The sequence below is a fragment of the Galleria mellonella genome, unplaced genomic scaffold (genome assembly GCF_026898425.1).
Source record: "Galleria mellonella isolate WM207_F2 unplaced genomic scaffold, CSIRO_AGI_GalMel_v1 utg28, whole genome shotgun sequence".
Classification (NCBI taxonomy): domain Eukaryota; kingdom Metazoa; phylum Arthropoda; class Insecta; order Lepidoptera; family Pyralidae; genus Galleria; species Galleria mellonella.
In genome coordinates this window covers 3,418,996-3,435,904 of record NW_026442064.1, presented here as the reverse complement: position 1 = coordinate 3,435,904, position 16,909 = coordinate 3,418,996, and the positions used below count along the sequence as shown (strand labels likewise).

Genomic DNA, 16,909 nt, shown 5'->3' with positions numbered 1-16,909 from the left:
CGCTGTCATGTTTGTACGACTAGACCGAAAGAGGTGAAATATTTATGTACAATTTAATAAACCTACTTGATGAAAAAGAAAGTTATGATATTGACAGGTGGCTATGAGTTAAATATATACAATATTTATTTACAGACACTATAAATAACTAGTTTAATTACCGCTACTTTGTACGCGTAAATTTCAGAAGTGGGGAAGCCAACGATTTTGACCACTTCTCGATTGGGTATCATGATAAAACACTTGTTAATACACCATATTTTAAATTAGATCTTTAGGATCACAAATAAAAATGGCGTCAAATTTATGTAATGTTGTTTTAGCATAATGCTGAAACAAACATACAAACCGGCAGTTAGATAAACAGACAGACAAAATTTCTAAAAAATTTTGTTTTATTATCTATTTACTTATTAGTTTTATTAAGACCTCTCATATTATTTTTTAAATATCTTTCATGTACAAACGTTGGGCATGTCTATATATGGGGAGATATTTAAAAAAAAGATTTTGCTCCACAAACAAAGCATCGACATCATTCGTGGCAAAACTAAATTAATATTGACTTAAGTAGCTTTATTTTAATCATAACCATAAACCAGTTATTTTATTTTAAAAACCAAACTATTGAAACTGTTTTGACGATATTTTACGGGATTAATGTGAAAGTACATTCAGTTATGGAGCAACAAACATAAAGCAGTACAACCGAATTGAGAGGGATTACCAGAGGAAGACTTTGTACAAAAGTCGTTTGCTTGGGCACCTTTGTCCTATTCGTGTTTCTACCGTGAAGCAGTTGTGTTTGCATGGCTGTGTTTCGATTTGAAGGGTGGGATATGGCGTGAATTTACCGGGTACAGAGGAATAACACCTGAGTCCTCAGGAATAGCAACGCATGGGGGGTATCATGGGCGAAACAGTATACTCTGTAATGTCCATGTTACTGCTCATGTCTGTAGGCTACGGTTACCACTTTCCATCAGGTGGGCCGTCAGCTTGTTTGCCATTCTCAGTTGTATAAAAAAAAAAGAAACTCGTTCGTTTTTTGTAGTCGGATAGAAATAAATTCATTATTATCGTATACCTATTTTTTAGAAACATTAATTACATTATTTTGTTTGTTTAAAATATACATATTTGTACAAAGTTCTTAGTCGTTAATTTTCATTACGTGTAATCATAATTCGCTTTGATATTATAACATGAATGTAGCGAGTCCTCTATCAGCACTTCTGTTGGTATGTTGAAATTGTGCAGTTTCTGTACTTATACCTAACTCTTTGCAACTTACCGAGTACAATGACTTCACCTAATTAAATCCTCACTACTTAATACATATCATAAATGTAAAGGTGATTTTATGTTTTTTTTTGATGGGTGAAAATGGTATGGTAACCCATCTGTTACCATACCATTTTCATATCATACCCATTGTTCTTAAACTGAAAATGACAAACATATAAAATCAGGGGGGAAAGGGATTGTTAGTAATGGAGACTAAAAATCACATTGCTAGCAACATACCCAACCACGTCGACCTCCTCGCGGTTCCTCCTGGAAACTATCACGGTTAATTCCTGATGAATTCATCATGATGGGCTAACTGGCCTGCTTTTATTCTCATCAATCACCCTTTACTGGTGCTCCGCCAGCGTATCCCGTTAGCGCAGGCGGGGCTACCAATCCATTTTCACCCACCACTACTGGGGTGAAAGGGATTGTTAGTAATGCGGAACACCAATCCTATTGTTAGCAATATACTCTGTCAGATCGACATCCACGGGGGATCCAGGGGGACACCCCTTAGAAACCACTGTGCTGCCAGGTGTACTCATCACGATGGGCAACAAATCAGATAACTTGCTTTTTCATTCTCACCTATCATCGTTCACTGGTGCCCCACCAGCGTATACAGTTAGCGCTGGCAGGGACACCTTTCTATTATCATCCATTAAAAATGAACTGTCCACTGCCGAATGTAGGCCTCTCCGAGAGTTTTGCCAATAGTTACCTCACTTGGCAGACGGATTGACAATCACAGTTAGACTTTGGAGATGTTTTAAGAAGGACGCTGCTGCCCATCCCTCGCCCTCCCTTAGTCGCCTCTTACGACATTCAGGGGAAAGGAAGGCGTGGCCTATTCTATACCGGGACCACAAGGCTTACTACATAATTGCAAATTAATATAGAAATATTATTAAAATTTATAAATCGTATTAAATAATCAAATAAGTTCAATTCCCTCCAACTTCATGTTTTTTAATAATGAAATAGGTTTTTCATATTTTATTATTATTTTAGTAGAAAGAAATATTTTAACCTAAATAATCAAAAATCTTATCCATAATAAGTTACCTGTGCTAAGTACAAACGAAGGGGGTCTCTTTACAAAAGAGACCTTACATTTGAAATGAACTTTAATCAAACATTTTTTGACTTAAATTAATTTAACAAACCTTTGCACTTACGCCATAACAACCCTTGGACTATTATTTTGATATGATACGTCTATGTAGAAAGATCTACGTTTTCGAATATTTACATAGAAAATGTGGGTCTTAAGAAATTGGTTTTATAATGTAAGGGGTGGTTCCCTCCGATAAAAACCGTGCGCTAAAAACCGTGACGCTGATAAACTGTTGACAAGGTGACGTAATAGATATTTGTTTTTGTTTACTATAGATTGCACTTTACATTCTAAATTTGAATTTGAAGCGTCTAAATATAGCAGAAATGAATTGTAAAATATAAGCACGTTGAACTTATCGTTCTCATTCCTTTTTCTGTGATATCTACCAATGATAGGAATTTATAGGTTAAATTTCTACCTACATATTTTAAAAATCATCAGTAAATCTACTAGTACAGTACTTTGCTGGCTTTTACTAGTGACTTAGTTTGCGTAACTAAGATATGTTCACTAACCGAATTAATAGCCTATGATCTTCTCCATCCCATATGATATCTACGTATATGGTTAAGCTGTAACATACAAACAAACATATTTTCACATTTATAATGAGTATTAGTATACATAGTAGTATATTTTCTTTATTTATTTATGTTACTTGTCTTTACCCACGACTTCATTTACGTCACTAGGATACTTGTTTTTTTTTATGGATGATAATGGAATGCTAACCCCGCCTACGCTAATGGTATACACTGACGGGACACCAGTGAGGGGTGATTGATGAGGATGAAAAGGCTGGTCAGTTAGCCCATTATGACGAATTCAACAATAAGTTAGTTACGATGGTTTCCATGAAGAACCGCGTGGAGGTCGACCTGATAGGGTATATTATATATATATATATATATATATATAATATAATAATTTACAATATTGGATTTCTATTTCTGCACTAAGCAGCTCATTTGGGTCAGTGTATGTGTAACATCATCTCACATTATCAATCACTGCACGATCCTCTGGACAACGTCGTACTAAATTCACCACGATGAGCTATCTAATTTGATCTTATCCTCTTCGTTTCATCCGCCATCGGTGCCACGCCATTATATACCTTTAGCATAGGCCACCATTCTGTTGTAAATAGCAGGATGCAGTAATAAAACATATATGTATTTGTGATATCAAATAATAAGTTTAGTGAAAAAAATACGAGACATGCCTTATAAAAATCTGACCTAGAATCAACTTAAAAATATTTTTTTTTTTTATACAACTTAGAATGGCAAACAAGCTGACGGCCCACCTGATAGAAAGTGGTAACCGTCGCCTATAGACATGAGCAGTACCATGGACATAACAGAGTACACTGTTTCGCCCATGATACCTCCCATGCGCTGCCATTCCTGAGGAGTCAGGTGTTATTCCTCTGTACCCAGTAAATTCACGCCATATCCCACCCTTCAAACCGAAACACAGCCATGCAAACACAGCTGCTTCACGGTTGAAACACGAATGGGACAGAGGTACCCAAGCAATCGACTTTTGTACAAAGTCTCCCTCTGGTAAATACATTGTTCTAAAAAACCTCAGTGTCAACAGCCAGTATTAAAACTTCAACACATTCCTATTGTTATATTGTTATAAATTGACATCAATTTTGGATCAATCAACAGCGGATATAACTTAATGAGGAAAATCTTAGACATATGTTCTTAATCTATTTATTATTCAAATATTGTTATTGCCATTGTTAATATTTATTAAATATTATAATAGTGCATGTGGTGTTCGCCTGTAAAAGATTTTTACATTAGGCAAAATTATTTTTTATGTTATTCATTAATTAGCATGTAAAATGTAAAAGTTTAAAACCCTAAGTAAACCTTATTAAGGTTCACCTACAACTATAAAAGAATTAATAAATAAATTCCTTTTCAAGCATTAAAAAAAAAACATTTCAAATATTTGTAGATATTGTTGGCTCACACTATATTGCAATAGAAGTAATTAAATTAGTGTTTTAATTTCTGTGAAAACAATTCTGTGAAAGATATGAGAGACATTTAAATATTTTAAAATGATCCTAACTACGGGGGAAAACGTTTGAAAAGAATTCATTTCAACTATTTAGACTATACACTACACAAAATTGGTTTTTATTAAGTTACTAACTGACTTCGTACCGCCTAACAGTCGATTCGTTAAATTTTTTAAGTTTTTTTAATAATTATTCTGCTATTCTGGACAGCGGGCCAGCTAGTAAGATAAAAAAGGAAAACTAAGGTAAATAATCCAACAATTTATTATATTAAAAATTAAAAATTAAAAAACCCGCCGTGCCCTGTCGATCAATTGTTTTGCCTTCCCGGAACCTCTCCATTAACATTTGAACTTTATAGTATGATATTAAAGTTCAAATTGACTTTTAAGTATTATTACGAATCGTTTGTATGGAAGTATAGAAAAGTGTTGTTTTTAAACGTTTTCAGGCAATTTTTTTAAAATTTCTCACTGTAATAACCATCCTCGTACTTCGGGGAATATTCTAAAAAAAGAATTAGCGAAATCGGTTCAGCTGTCCTCGAAATTTGCGCTTACCTATAGGAAGGGATTGTTAGTAATGAGTACTATCAGTCCAATTGTTAGCAGTATACCCTGGCAGGTCGACATCCACGTGGTCGCCAATGGAAACCTTCGTGCTGAATTCCAGGTGTATACATCACGACGGGCTAACTGACCTGCCTTTTTATTCTCACCTATCATCCCTCACTGGTGCCCCGCCAGCGTATACCATTAGCACAGGCGAGGTTTCCATTCTATTATCATGTATTAAAAAAAATAACCTGCATATTTATAGATTAATATTGTGAGAAAAATACATGTAGGCACTCTTCGACAAAAAAGATTTATGATGAAATAGGTTGGCAGTAAGATATTCCTATAGGGGGCAAGTCCGCCATTGTATTTTAAATCTTTCTAATGTGTCCAATGTAAAATATGTACAATTAAGATTTTACAATACGATACAATTCAATACATAAGCGGTTTCGCGGTTTACAGATTATTTTATGTACAATGAAAATAGAATGTCACTCCACCTACACAATTTTTTTTTTTGATGGGTGAAAATGGTAGGGTAATCCTGCCTGCGCTAACGGGATACGCTGGCGGAGCACCAGTGAAGGGTGATAGATGAGAATGAAAACAGGCCAGTTAGCCCATCATTATGAATTCATCAGGAATTAACCATGATAGTTTCCAGGGAGAATCGCGAGGAGGTCGACCTGGTTGGATATATTGCTAGCAATAGGATTCTCAGTGTCCATTACTAACAATCCCTTCCTCCCCCCCACCTGCACTATTGGTATGCGTTGATAGTGCACCAGTGAAGGCTGAAAGCAAGTGAATCGATCACGATGGTTTCCAGGGGAGCCTACGTAGAGGTCGATCTGACATGATATACTACTAGCAATATTCTGTCAGGTCATCTAGAGACCACTATGGTTAATTCCTGGAGAATTTGCAGGGGAACTAACCTGATTTCTTTTATTACCTTCCTTCACTGATGCCCAGTCAGCATATATAGCGATAGCGCAGGTAAAGTAATCTTAGTAAACGATAATGAAATGGTAACCCACCTGCGCTATCGGTATACGTTGGCGGGGCACCAGTGAGTGGTGATAGGTAAAAATAAAATTACTCTACTCTTACTAGATCAGTTAGCCCATTGTGACGGTTTGAATAAGAATTAATAATGACAATTGTTTTCAGGGAGAACTGGGTGAGGAGTGACCTGATCTGATCTCCATTGCTAGCAATATAGGATATATTTCTAACCGGGTATATTGGAGATTAACGTTGCCATTACTAACAATCCCTCTCCCCCACATTCCTTTTTCATCCCATTAAAAATTATATACAATGACAGGATGGATAGATAAAATAAGCATGATTTGAAGTCAGTCAGCTCTTCGTAGCGAATTTAGGGGACCTACTATGAAATGAAATTCCGATGTTTCGGACTCAATTTCGTGTTTTCGTTCATACCTAAATCGGCCCAGTAAATGGAGCTTAACATTTCGTTAATAATAAATCCTACCATAAGAATCCAAAGGAATAATATTTTTATATTTTTAATGTTTTTGAACGGTAATATTTAAGTACTCGTATTATGTAATTTTAACATCAAATTTGTGTTACGTTCGATTCCAAAATTTCAGAAAACATTTCATAACAGGCCCTCAGATTTAACCACGATTGTCCATGATAAAGGAAGACGTGGAAGTCCACCTGGGTTTAATTCCCATTATAATGGGAAAAATGATAATTAGTATTGAAATCTAACACCCCCATTGCCAGCAAGTACCCTAGAAGGTTGATCTCCAAGCGGATCTCACTGGAAACTATCGTGACTGATTTATCGTTGACTCATCCTTTTTCATCCTCACAGATGCACCGCCAGTGTATACCGATAGCGCGGCAGGGGTTACCGGAATGGTAACCCCGCCCGCGATATCATTATCATCCATTAAAAAAATAACTGAACCTAGTATCTAATAATAGATAATGAAATAGCAAAATTTAATAATGATATTTTATTGAGTAAATTTTGCATTCATTCTTTAAGCAAAAGAAGATTGTTTTTGGGTCAAATGTTTGACAAAATTTGTCATAGTATGTATGATTGTTTTGAGATAAATAATCAACTTTATTATCATGCACGTAAAGATCATCCTGTGTATTTAGTGCTATGTCTCTTCGTTTATTTGCATGGAGGGATTGTAAAACGTATGCAGGAGATCATTCACCTTTGAAATGTGCTATGAAATATTACAATGATTACATTTACCGACTAGCGATTAAACCCCGCTTCGTAAAACCAGAGGGAGACTTTGTACAAAAGTCGATTGCTTGGGTACCTCTGTCCTATTCGTGTTTCAACCGTGAAGCAGTTGTGTTTGCATGGCTGTGTTTCGGTTTGAGGGGTGGGTGGGATATGGCGTGAATTTACTGGATACAGAGGAATAACACCTGAGTCCTCAAGAATGACAACGCATGGGGAGTATCATGGGCGAAACAGTATACTCTGTTATGTCCATGGTACTGCTCATGTCTATAGGCTACGGTTACCACTTTCCATCAGGTGGGCCGTCAGCTTATTTGCCATTCTAAGTTGCATAAAAAAAAACAAGTAGACAGAATTTTCCAAAATCAATACATATAATAAAAAAAAGTTACAGCCTGGTCATGGCTGGAAAGAAGCCATATAGTATATTTAAAAAAAGAATAAGAATGATTTGAATTTTAGCATACCATTCTTGTATCTCTGTGTGTAATGTCTTATAACTATAATTTTGTTATGTAAATAAATATAAAAAACACTAGTGGAACTATTAAAGTGGTATCATTTTGGAGTAAATCGTCTATTTTTGGTCCATCGAGTCGGAGTATCGAGGATTAACGACAAATTTAAACTGCTTTTTTGTACGAAGTCGGCGAGCGTCAGTTGTTGTTGTTGAACATTGTATCGTCATATTGCAGCCGTAAGGACATCAAAGCAGAACTGAACATAGTATTGTAAGTGATAAGTGCTGGTGAACTGTGAGTACATTTTATTTATCTAATTACAGAAGACTAAGGAATTTACTCTAAACATTTCATATAAATATTTACTTGTAAAAACTTTGGATATTATTGAAACTTTAAAATTAAACTTATACAATGGATTCATATATAAAAGTACAGCTTGATTTAAGTGAAAGAATTAGTAGAGCAAAATCTAACTTCAAAAAGGCACCCAAGGAGCGACTTCGTTCTATAGATTATATAAATACTAGATTAGAAGCTTTAGAAGAATTATGGCGTCAGTTTAGTTCGACACATACACAACTCATTCAAAATACAGACTACAAAGATTTGAATGCTAGTTCCTACGTATGTAATAACGTCTATGATTCTACTGAAGAGTTATATATAGAATACAAATTTCAACTGAAGGAAGCATTGACTAGTTTAAGGCAGTCTAGTACTGAAAATGCAAGTTATTCCGAACAAAACAATAGTAATAATATTAATTGTAATTTAAAGCTGCCCAAGATATCTATATCCCCGTTCTCAGGTAAATATTCAGAATGGATTAGTTTTAGAGATCTGTTCGTATCATTGGTACACAATAATAAATATTTAGATGACGTACAAAAACTGCATTACTTGAAAGGATTATTAGTTGGGGAAGCGGAGCAATTACTACGTCATGTACCGATTACGCATGATAATTACACTATTTGCTGGGAACAATTGGAGAGAAGATATAATAATAAAAAATATCTTTCAAACTGTATTCTGAAAAGGTTTATGAATCAAAAAAGCATCAGTACTGAATCAGCTAGTACACTAAAGGAGTTGCTAGATACTACTAATGAATGTCTTCATGGGCTTAACAATTTAGGAATAGACATCAGTACTTGGGACGTGCTTGTTATCTATATTATAAGTCAAAAATTAGATATGGAGTCTCGCAAGCAGTGGGAACTAAAAATCAGCGAGTTCTCAGATGAGTTACCTACCTTGAAGCAGTTCCAAGACTTTTTAGAAACTAGATTAAGAGCGTTAGAGTTTATTGATCCAAAATTGTCTAAGTCTAATGTAGTGCATAAAAGTAATGTTATTAATAATAGCCCTAAAGTATATCACACAACCAATTTTATATGTCCTTACTGTTCTGAAAGTCATCGTTTAGCAAATTGTAAAAAGTTTTCTAAAGAGGAAACTGATATTAGACGCGAATTCGTCCAATCCCAGGATTTGTGCTTTAACTGTTTATGTTCAGGGCACTCTGTATTTGCTTGTCGTCAAATCTCTCGTTGCCGTTTATGCAGACGGAAGCATCATTCTCTACTCCATTTAAAAAATGTTACCAATATCAATTCAACCGACACTACAGGTATCGCAAATCAATCGGTTGAACATGCAACAACATCATCGTCTGTAGATCAATCCACTAGTGTCACAGCCTGTGTTTCGACCTCAAACTGTCAAGTCTTACTTGCAACAGCATTAGTTAGCGCACAATCGAAATCAGGTAATGGTATCACACTGAGATGTTTAATAGATCCAGGTTCTCAAGCTAGTTTTATTACTGAATCTGCTGTGCAATTGCTGACCTTAAAGAAGATACCACACAAAAGTGTAATTACAGGATTAGGAAGTGATCAGGGTCATTCATTGACCTCTAAGTCTATGGTATCGGTTTCATTACAATCACTTCATGATCCCAATTTTACGTTTAAGGTTCAAGCTTTTGTCTTGAGTAAACTCACTTCAATCCTCCCTGAGAGGCAAATTATTGTAGAACCGTGGTCAGAGTTTTCAAATATCAAACTGGCAGATCCATCATTTCATACACCAAACAAAATCGATATTATTCTCGGAGCAGATGTTTACAGTCAGATCTTGTTAGATGGTGTAATCAAAGGTCCACCAGGTGTACCTATAGCTTAGCGAACAACGCTTGGTTGGATTATTTCTGGCCCTGTAAATTTAGATAAAAATAATATACAAAGGCTACTAATTAGTATGCATATTTCTCATGTAAGTGAAGATGACTTATTAAAGAAATTTTGGGAGTTGGAAGCTGAAAACAGTGTAGATATTAAAAAACATTTATCTGAAGAAGAAAAGAAATGTGAAGAAATATTTACAAATACTACGAAGCGGGACAATTCAGGGAGATATATAGTTAATCTTCCATTCCGTAGTGATGATCCCAGTCGTAAATATGGCAATTCTAAAATTATTGCAACTAAAAGATTTCTGCAACTAGAAAAAAGATTATCAATGGATCCTAATTTAAAAATTAAATACGCTGAAGTCATTTCAGAATATCTAGAATTAGGACACATGGAGAAAGTACCAATAACTGAACAAGATGATCCTGAAGCAGTCTATTTACCACACCATGCAGTGGTGCGAGAGGATAGAACCACTACAAAAGTAAGAGTTGTTTTCGATGCAAGTTGTCCTGGTACAAATGGCGTATCTTTAAATCAAGATTTATTAGTAGGACCCACTCTTCAAGCTGACTTGCGTCATCTCTTAATACGTTGGCGTCGTTATCCTATATGTCTTGTGTCTGATATAATTAAAATGTATAGACAGATAAAGGTTGAAGAAAGACACACTAATTTTCAACGTCTGGTATGGCGTGATCATCCGGAAAGTGAACTGCAACATATGAGACTATTACGAGTAACATTTGGAACGGTATCAGCACCTTACCTTGCTGTTCGGTGTTTACATCAAATTGTTTATGATGAAGGCAAAAATTATCCTCTTGCTGCTGAAAGAGTTCTAAATCATTTTTATATGGACGATTTACTAACAGGTTGTGAGTCAGTCGAAGAAGGTATTCAAATCTATAAGGAGATAAATGAGTTATTGAAAAAAGGAGGATTTGAGCTTCAGAAATGGAGTAGTAATAGTGAGGAATTATTGAAAGTAATTAGTGAAGAGGATGTAGCTTCACAAGGAAGCGTGCAATTAAAAATAGATAGTGTTTTGAAAATTCTGGGACTGACCTGGAATCGAAGTAGTGATCATTTTGAATATGTTGTACAACTGCCTGAACTGAAGGCACCTGTAACTAAAAGAAAAGTTATTTCCGATATTTCTCGGATTTTTAATTCAGTTGAATGGTTAATGTCTGTTATTCGTGTAAGAACATTTATCCAAATGTTATGGCTCTCTGGAATAGGTTTAGATGAAGAATTACTAATACAACTTTTGAATAAATGGTTACAGTATCTAAAGAATCTTCAAGAAACTTACCTGGTTGATGAATTAAAGAACGAAGAAAGAAAAAAGAAAGATTAGCAGTAGTGTTATTATAGATAGTGTTATTATTAGTAGATTAGAAAAGAAAATTGTACTTACCTTCTCGAATCCGTGGAATGATGAAGATGAAACTCTAAGAGTTGATAGACAGTCGCAATGTACTAATATTAATGGTACATATCATCAGTGCATTATTTTACATAGTTTGCACACTATAATCTTATTAATAATATATAGAAGTTTACTTAAGTTTCTCCTTCGGTTTCATCATAGATATAAATGTAATCATAAGGTCCCACAACTACAAATAGGTGACATAGTGTTGGTGATGGAGAATGATCTTCCGCCAGCATATAATGGCTTTATGGTTTTATAGTTGAAAAGCACCCGGGAATAGACGGTGTTACACGTGTTGTTAGTTTACGCTGCAAAAACAGCATTATAAAAAGGGCTGTATCAAAACTTTGTTTTCTACCATAGTTATTTTGTTTATTTTAAGAGTGAGCGTCTAACATTAATTGATAACTATAATTAAGATCTAAAGCAGTTCAAAGTATTATGTTATGTTTGTTCATTATTATATGTAGGGTAATATTGTTAAATTTCTACCAAGGACATTGTTTATTCTTTAATTATCTTAATTTTGTAAAGTATTTATTCATGGTGGGCGGATTAAGGACAATATTGTCATATAGTCCTTGGTGGGCGGTATGGTCATGGCTGGAAAGAAGCCATATAGTATATTTAAAAAAAGAATAAGAATGATTTGAATTTTAGCATACCATTCTTGTATCTCTGTGTGTAATGTCTTATAACTATAATTTTGTTATGTAAATAAATATAAAAAACACTAGTGGAACTATTAAAGTGGTATCATTTTGGAGTACGTCGTCTACAGCCAAATCAACTGATCGGTTGTTTTATAGCATTTTATATTATATGTGATTCTTTTGATTGATATATAACTTTTTTATTTATTAACCGATTGAAATAAAACAAATACTAAATGTTAATTGGAGCGAACCGCAACGCATTAATGAAAACCGAATTTTTTTCTTTATTTTATACAACTTACCTAATGCTTGTCGACCTGACACACTCTGTATTTAATTAAAAAAAAACACAGCTATATGAATAGACATGGCATGTGGTATCATAAGATAGATTTTACTCATACTTTATGTCAACAGTTATTTATATCATTGCTTTCTTTTCACAAGACGCCGCTGACAGTGCAAATAAATCTTAATCAATACATATAATAAATTCGTAACTGATTGCTGTCTGTTTATGGAAACTATATAAGAAAAAATATTTTAGGAGTGGCTTTATGAACGTCATAGAACCGAGAACAATGATTTTTTTTTTAATTTTGCCTGTTTGTCTGCATTTTTATGCACGCTAATCTCAGAAACGGCTTCACTGATTTGAATACCGTGAATAGCGTGAATTTACTGGGTACAGAGGTACAACATCTGAGTCCTCAGGAATGGCAACACATGGGGTATCATGAGCGAAACAGTATACTCTGTTATGTCCATGGTACTGCTCGTGTCTATAGGTGACGATTACCACTTTCCATCAGGTGGGCCGTCAGCTTGTTTGCCATTCTAAGTTGTATATAAAAAAAAAACATCACTCCTGCATAACACTGTCTTGTTCATTAAAGATCTTTTCATTGGAAGTGCACGCAATTACAATCAGGAATACTTGTTTGTCGTTTTACATCAACATCGGAATGGTTTTGATATGTGGGGTGAGGGTGTCGCTTGAATCGTGTTTTGTGTATAATACACATATAAATACTAGCTGTTTCTCGCGGCTTTGCCCGCGTGTATCTGAATACAAAGTCTTATCTTATGTGTGAAGATAGGATATAACTTATTCGTATACCGAATTATATTTATATATTTACAAACTGTTACATTTATGATAAAAAAATCATGCAAAGACCAGAAAAAAACCTTAGCTTGTAACATTAAGACCACCCATTGTTTTCTCAGTGTGATCATTTCTTGCAATTGGGTTTGTACAAGTTTGTAAATAAAGTTTCTTTCTTAATTGTTTTTAATAATAAATTTACTACAGTAAGGTCTTGGAGCAAACAATAAGTAATATCTATTTATGTAAATAACCTTGGAATAGAAGAAAAAACCATATTACGCCGACCCCAAATAATAATTGGGATAAAGGTAGGAAGAGATTTTGTACAAAATTCGTCCAAGTACCTTTATCCCATTCTTGTACAAAAATAAGAATCGACTATGCTTAGAATTGAAAATAAAAAAAACTTGCTTGCAAGGGGGGAAGAAACCTCTTATTGCTTCTAGTACGGACTGGTATGTTCAAGAATACTGTGATAGATTGTAGCTTGGTAGCTTTTTATTTTCTTGTTTTTTTTTTTAAATACGAAGTTTGTGGTAATCATTTCATCCATTCATAATTTTTTTGGTTGTAAACTTAACTTATTTTTGAAAAAAGCGACGGCTATTTTTCTTCCATGTTCTTCTCAGCTAAAATTGCATTCCGAACTGGGCGATAGGTTTATATTTATTTATTTATTAATTTTAATAAAAGCGATGGCAATTCTCATTGCTAGCAATCCAGTCAGTTCGACCTCCACGCGGTTTCTGTTCGCCGCGATTATGCAGCTGACCCGATTTCATTCTCACCTATAGTCTCCTACTGATGCCCCGCCAGTTCGCGAGCACCAATAGCATAAGCGGGGTTACCATTCCATTTTCACTTCATAACTGTTCTTTTTCCAAATCTGTGTGGGATAAGGATAAGATAACTTGCGTTACAGGCGTAGCAACATAGTCCGGGAGAAAAGGAATTATTTGCAATGAAGAAAATATTTTTCATTGCAAGCAATGTACTCTTTTCAGGTCAACCTCCACGCAGTGTTTCCTTGATATCATCGTGGTAAATTCCTAGTAAATTCATCACAATGGACCAACTAATCTGCTATCATCATCACCTATCATCCCTCATTAATCTCCCGCCATTGTATACCGATAGTGCAGGCAGGGCTACCACTCTATTCTCATTAATTAAAAAAAAAACACCATAATATACAGGAATGACATGCATGAGGGGTAGAGGGTAAGGGATTGTTAGTAATGGAGACTCGCTGCCATGCAATGGAGACATCAGCCCCACTGCTAGTAATATACCCCATCAGGTTGACTTCCACATGGATCCTCTTGAAAATCATCACGGTTTTATTTTATGGGCGATACTGGAATGGTAACCCCGCCTGCGCTATCGGGATACGCTAGCGGGGCACCAGTGAGGGATGATAGGTGAAGATAAAAACACACGTCAGTTAGCCCATCGTGACGAATTCAACTAGAATTAACCACGATGGTTTCCAGAAGGAACCGCGTGGAGATCGACCTGTTAGGATGCCAGCAATGGGTCAATTAGACCCCGTTACTAACAATGCCTTTCCCCCCAACCATCACGGTTAGTAATCGTTGAATTCATCACGAAGGATCAACGGACTTGCTTCCATCTGCTCCTGTCTTCCCTTATTAGTGTCCCGCTTGTGTATACCGATAACGAAAGTCGGCATTCCATTATCGTCTATTAAAAAAAAACGCATGAGGGATAACCGTGGACGTCAAATATATTCTGTTACGTCCATGGTGTTGTTGATGTTTACAGGTAACGGTTACCATTTACCATGAGAGGGGCTATTAGTTTATTTACCATTCAAAGTTTTACAAAAAGGTATTAAACTACCATGAGGATTGTGCAATTGTATTTTAAAATACTCGTAATAAAGTTGGTCGAAGACATTGTGCAACAAGTAGGTATGTTCGTATATTGATATACGATATGACCGACACACATTCACACAATCGAGTTAATAAAATCCGCACTTTTAATGTATTTTTATCTATCTATTTATTTTATATATTTGAAAATGAATCGTGTAACCTGTTGCTAAGCGTAAAACTAGAAAACGGCTACATCAATTCAGGTAATTTGTTTCTTAAATCATCGTCGAAGTCGGAGAAAGATTTTTATGCAAAAAAATTTGGAATAATTATTCCGAAAAAATTTAAAATGAAAACTTTATTTACTTCTTCCATATTAAGTATTTCTAGCTTGCGAATATAAACACTTCAATACTTTTAACAGAACGATGTCTGTCTGGACTAAACTAATATTACAAAGAGGATTTGATTTTTTGTATGTTTGTTTGTAACGATACTCAAAGGCTAATTAACTGTTTTCAAAAATTCTTTTTTAATGTATATTAAGCGAGTAACCTGTAACATAGACCATATTTCGTTTTAAAAATAACTCCTACGTAAATAAGAGCAGCTGTAATAAAATTATAAAACTAAAAAATTCATTAAACACATTCATGTATTTATTAGCCCTTAACTGTCCACTACTTAACATAGCCTCCCCCATAAGGAGGCTTTTGCCAGTAGTCGCCGTTCTAAAGGTAGGGGCAGGTGGTTTTTGCAGCAGTTTGGCTTTTGGTGATGTTTTAAGAGAGATACTGCTACCCATCATTCGACCATACGCTCCCTTAGGCTCCTCTTACGACAATCACGGGAAAGGAAGGGGTGGCCCATTCTATGCAGAAATTTACCCGCTATGTAAAACACTATCTAAACGAGGAGAAGGGATTGTTAATAATGAAGGGACTACCCCCCTTAATATGTCAATTCCCACTCAGTTCCCCCTAGAAACCATCGTGATTAATTTATCGTTGAATTCGTCACGATGGCCTAACGAACCTGCTATTTCATTCTCACCAATCATCCATCACTGGTACCCCGCTAGCGTATACTGATAGCGCAAGCGGGATTTTCATTCCATTATCATCCATTAAAAAAATACTTTATAAACTTATAACTTCATACATACATACATACATATCTGTCACTTATAAATACAATTCGTCATAAATGTGAAGGGTTCGTTGTATAGAACAATAAAATATATATTTTAGATAGAACTAAATAAAGATATATATTTTTAGTTCAATAACAGTATTATTTAAAAGACGTTCTCTAATAACAAAATATTAATTAACAGAAAAAGAAAGTAAAGAAATTCTATTTTTAAAAGTAAATAAAACCTTAACTATAAATGTAACTGAAAATATATAATAAATAATATCTCTACGAGAACAATGCGTATTCATTCCACCTCAGTATTAGACCACCATAACATCATGGTGATAAATAGGTAGCACGCAATTATTCATTGTGTATACCATAAGCAACACTGAAAAAACCCCTTATTATACTCGTAAATTCGGGCGCCAGGGCGTCGTATAAAAAACAGCTCCCGGACCATTTTATTTTTACAGATGACATCTGTCCATTCTCTCTACCTATTATAGTTGACTTGTTACATATTCGAGTCATGTCGACGTAAATCAATCAATCGCACGATAGTTGTATAAAAAAAAAAACAAATCCTGGAAACATTTAAATCTCTGCATAATATTTAATCTACATAAAATGGTACACATCTATCTACGTAGATAACATCAGGACATATTTTGTTCGTTTTCCACTTATAAATTTTTTCCAAAAACTCCCCTATGTGAAGGAATTAAAACTTAATGTTACTTATTAATGATATACTTATACCGTTTAGTTGCGTAATAAAAATACACGGGCCTGT

At 34.9% G+C, this 16,909-nt stretch overlaps 1 protein-coding gene across 1 annotated transcript; it reads left to right on the top strand.

Annotated features, from left to right (window-relative positions):
* Positions 1–10,255: 10,255 nt before the first annotated feature.
* LOC128200814 (uncharacterized) lies at positions 10,256–11,290 on the top strand. The gene has a single exon (XM_052895467.1). It carries the CDS (start codon positions 10,256–10,258, stop codon positions 11,288–11,290), a length of 1,035 nt encoding a protein of 344 aa, XP_052751427.1.
* The last annotated feature ends 5,619 nt before the right edge of the window (positions 11,291–16,909 follow it).

Excerpts from the sequence above, each read along its gene's own strand:
- LOC128200814 (XM_052895467.1), top strand. The coding sequence starts at position 10,256 with ATGGATCCTAATTTAAAAATTAAATACGCTGAAGTCATTTCAGAATAT.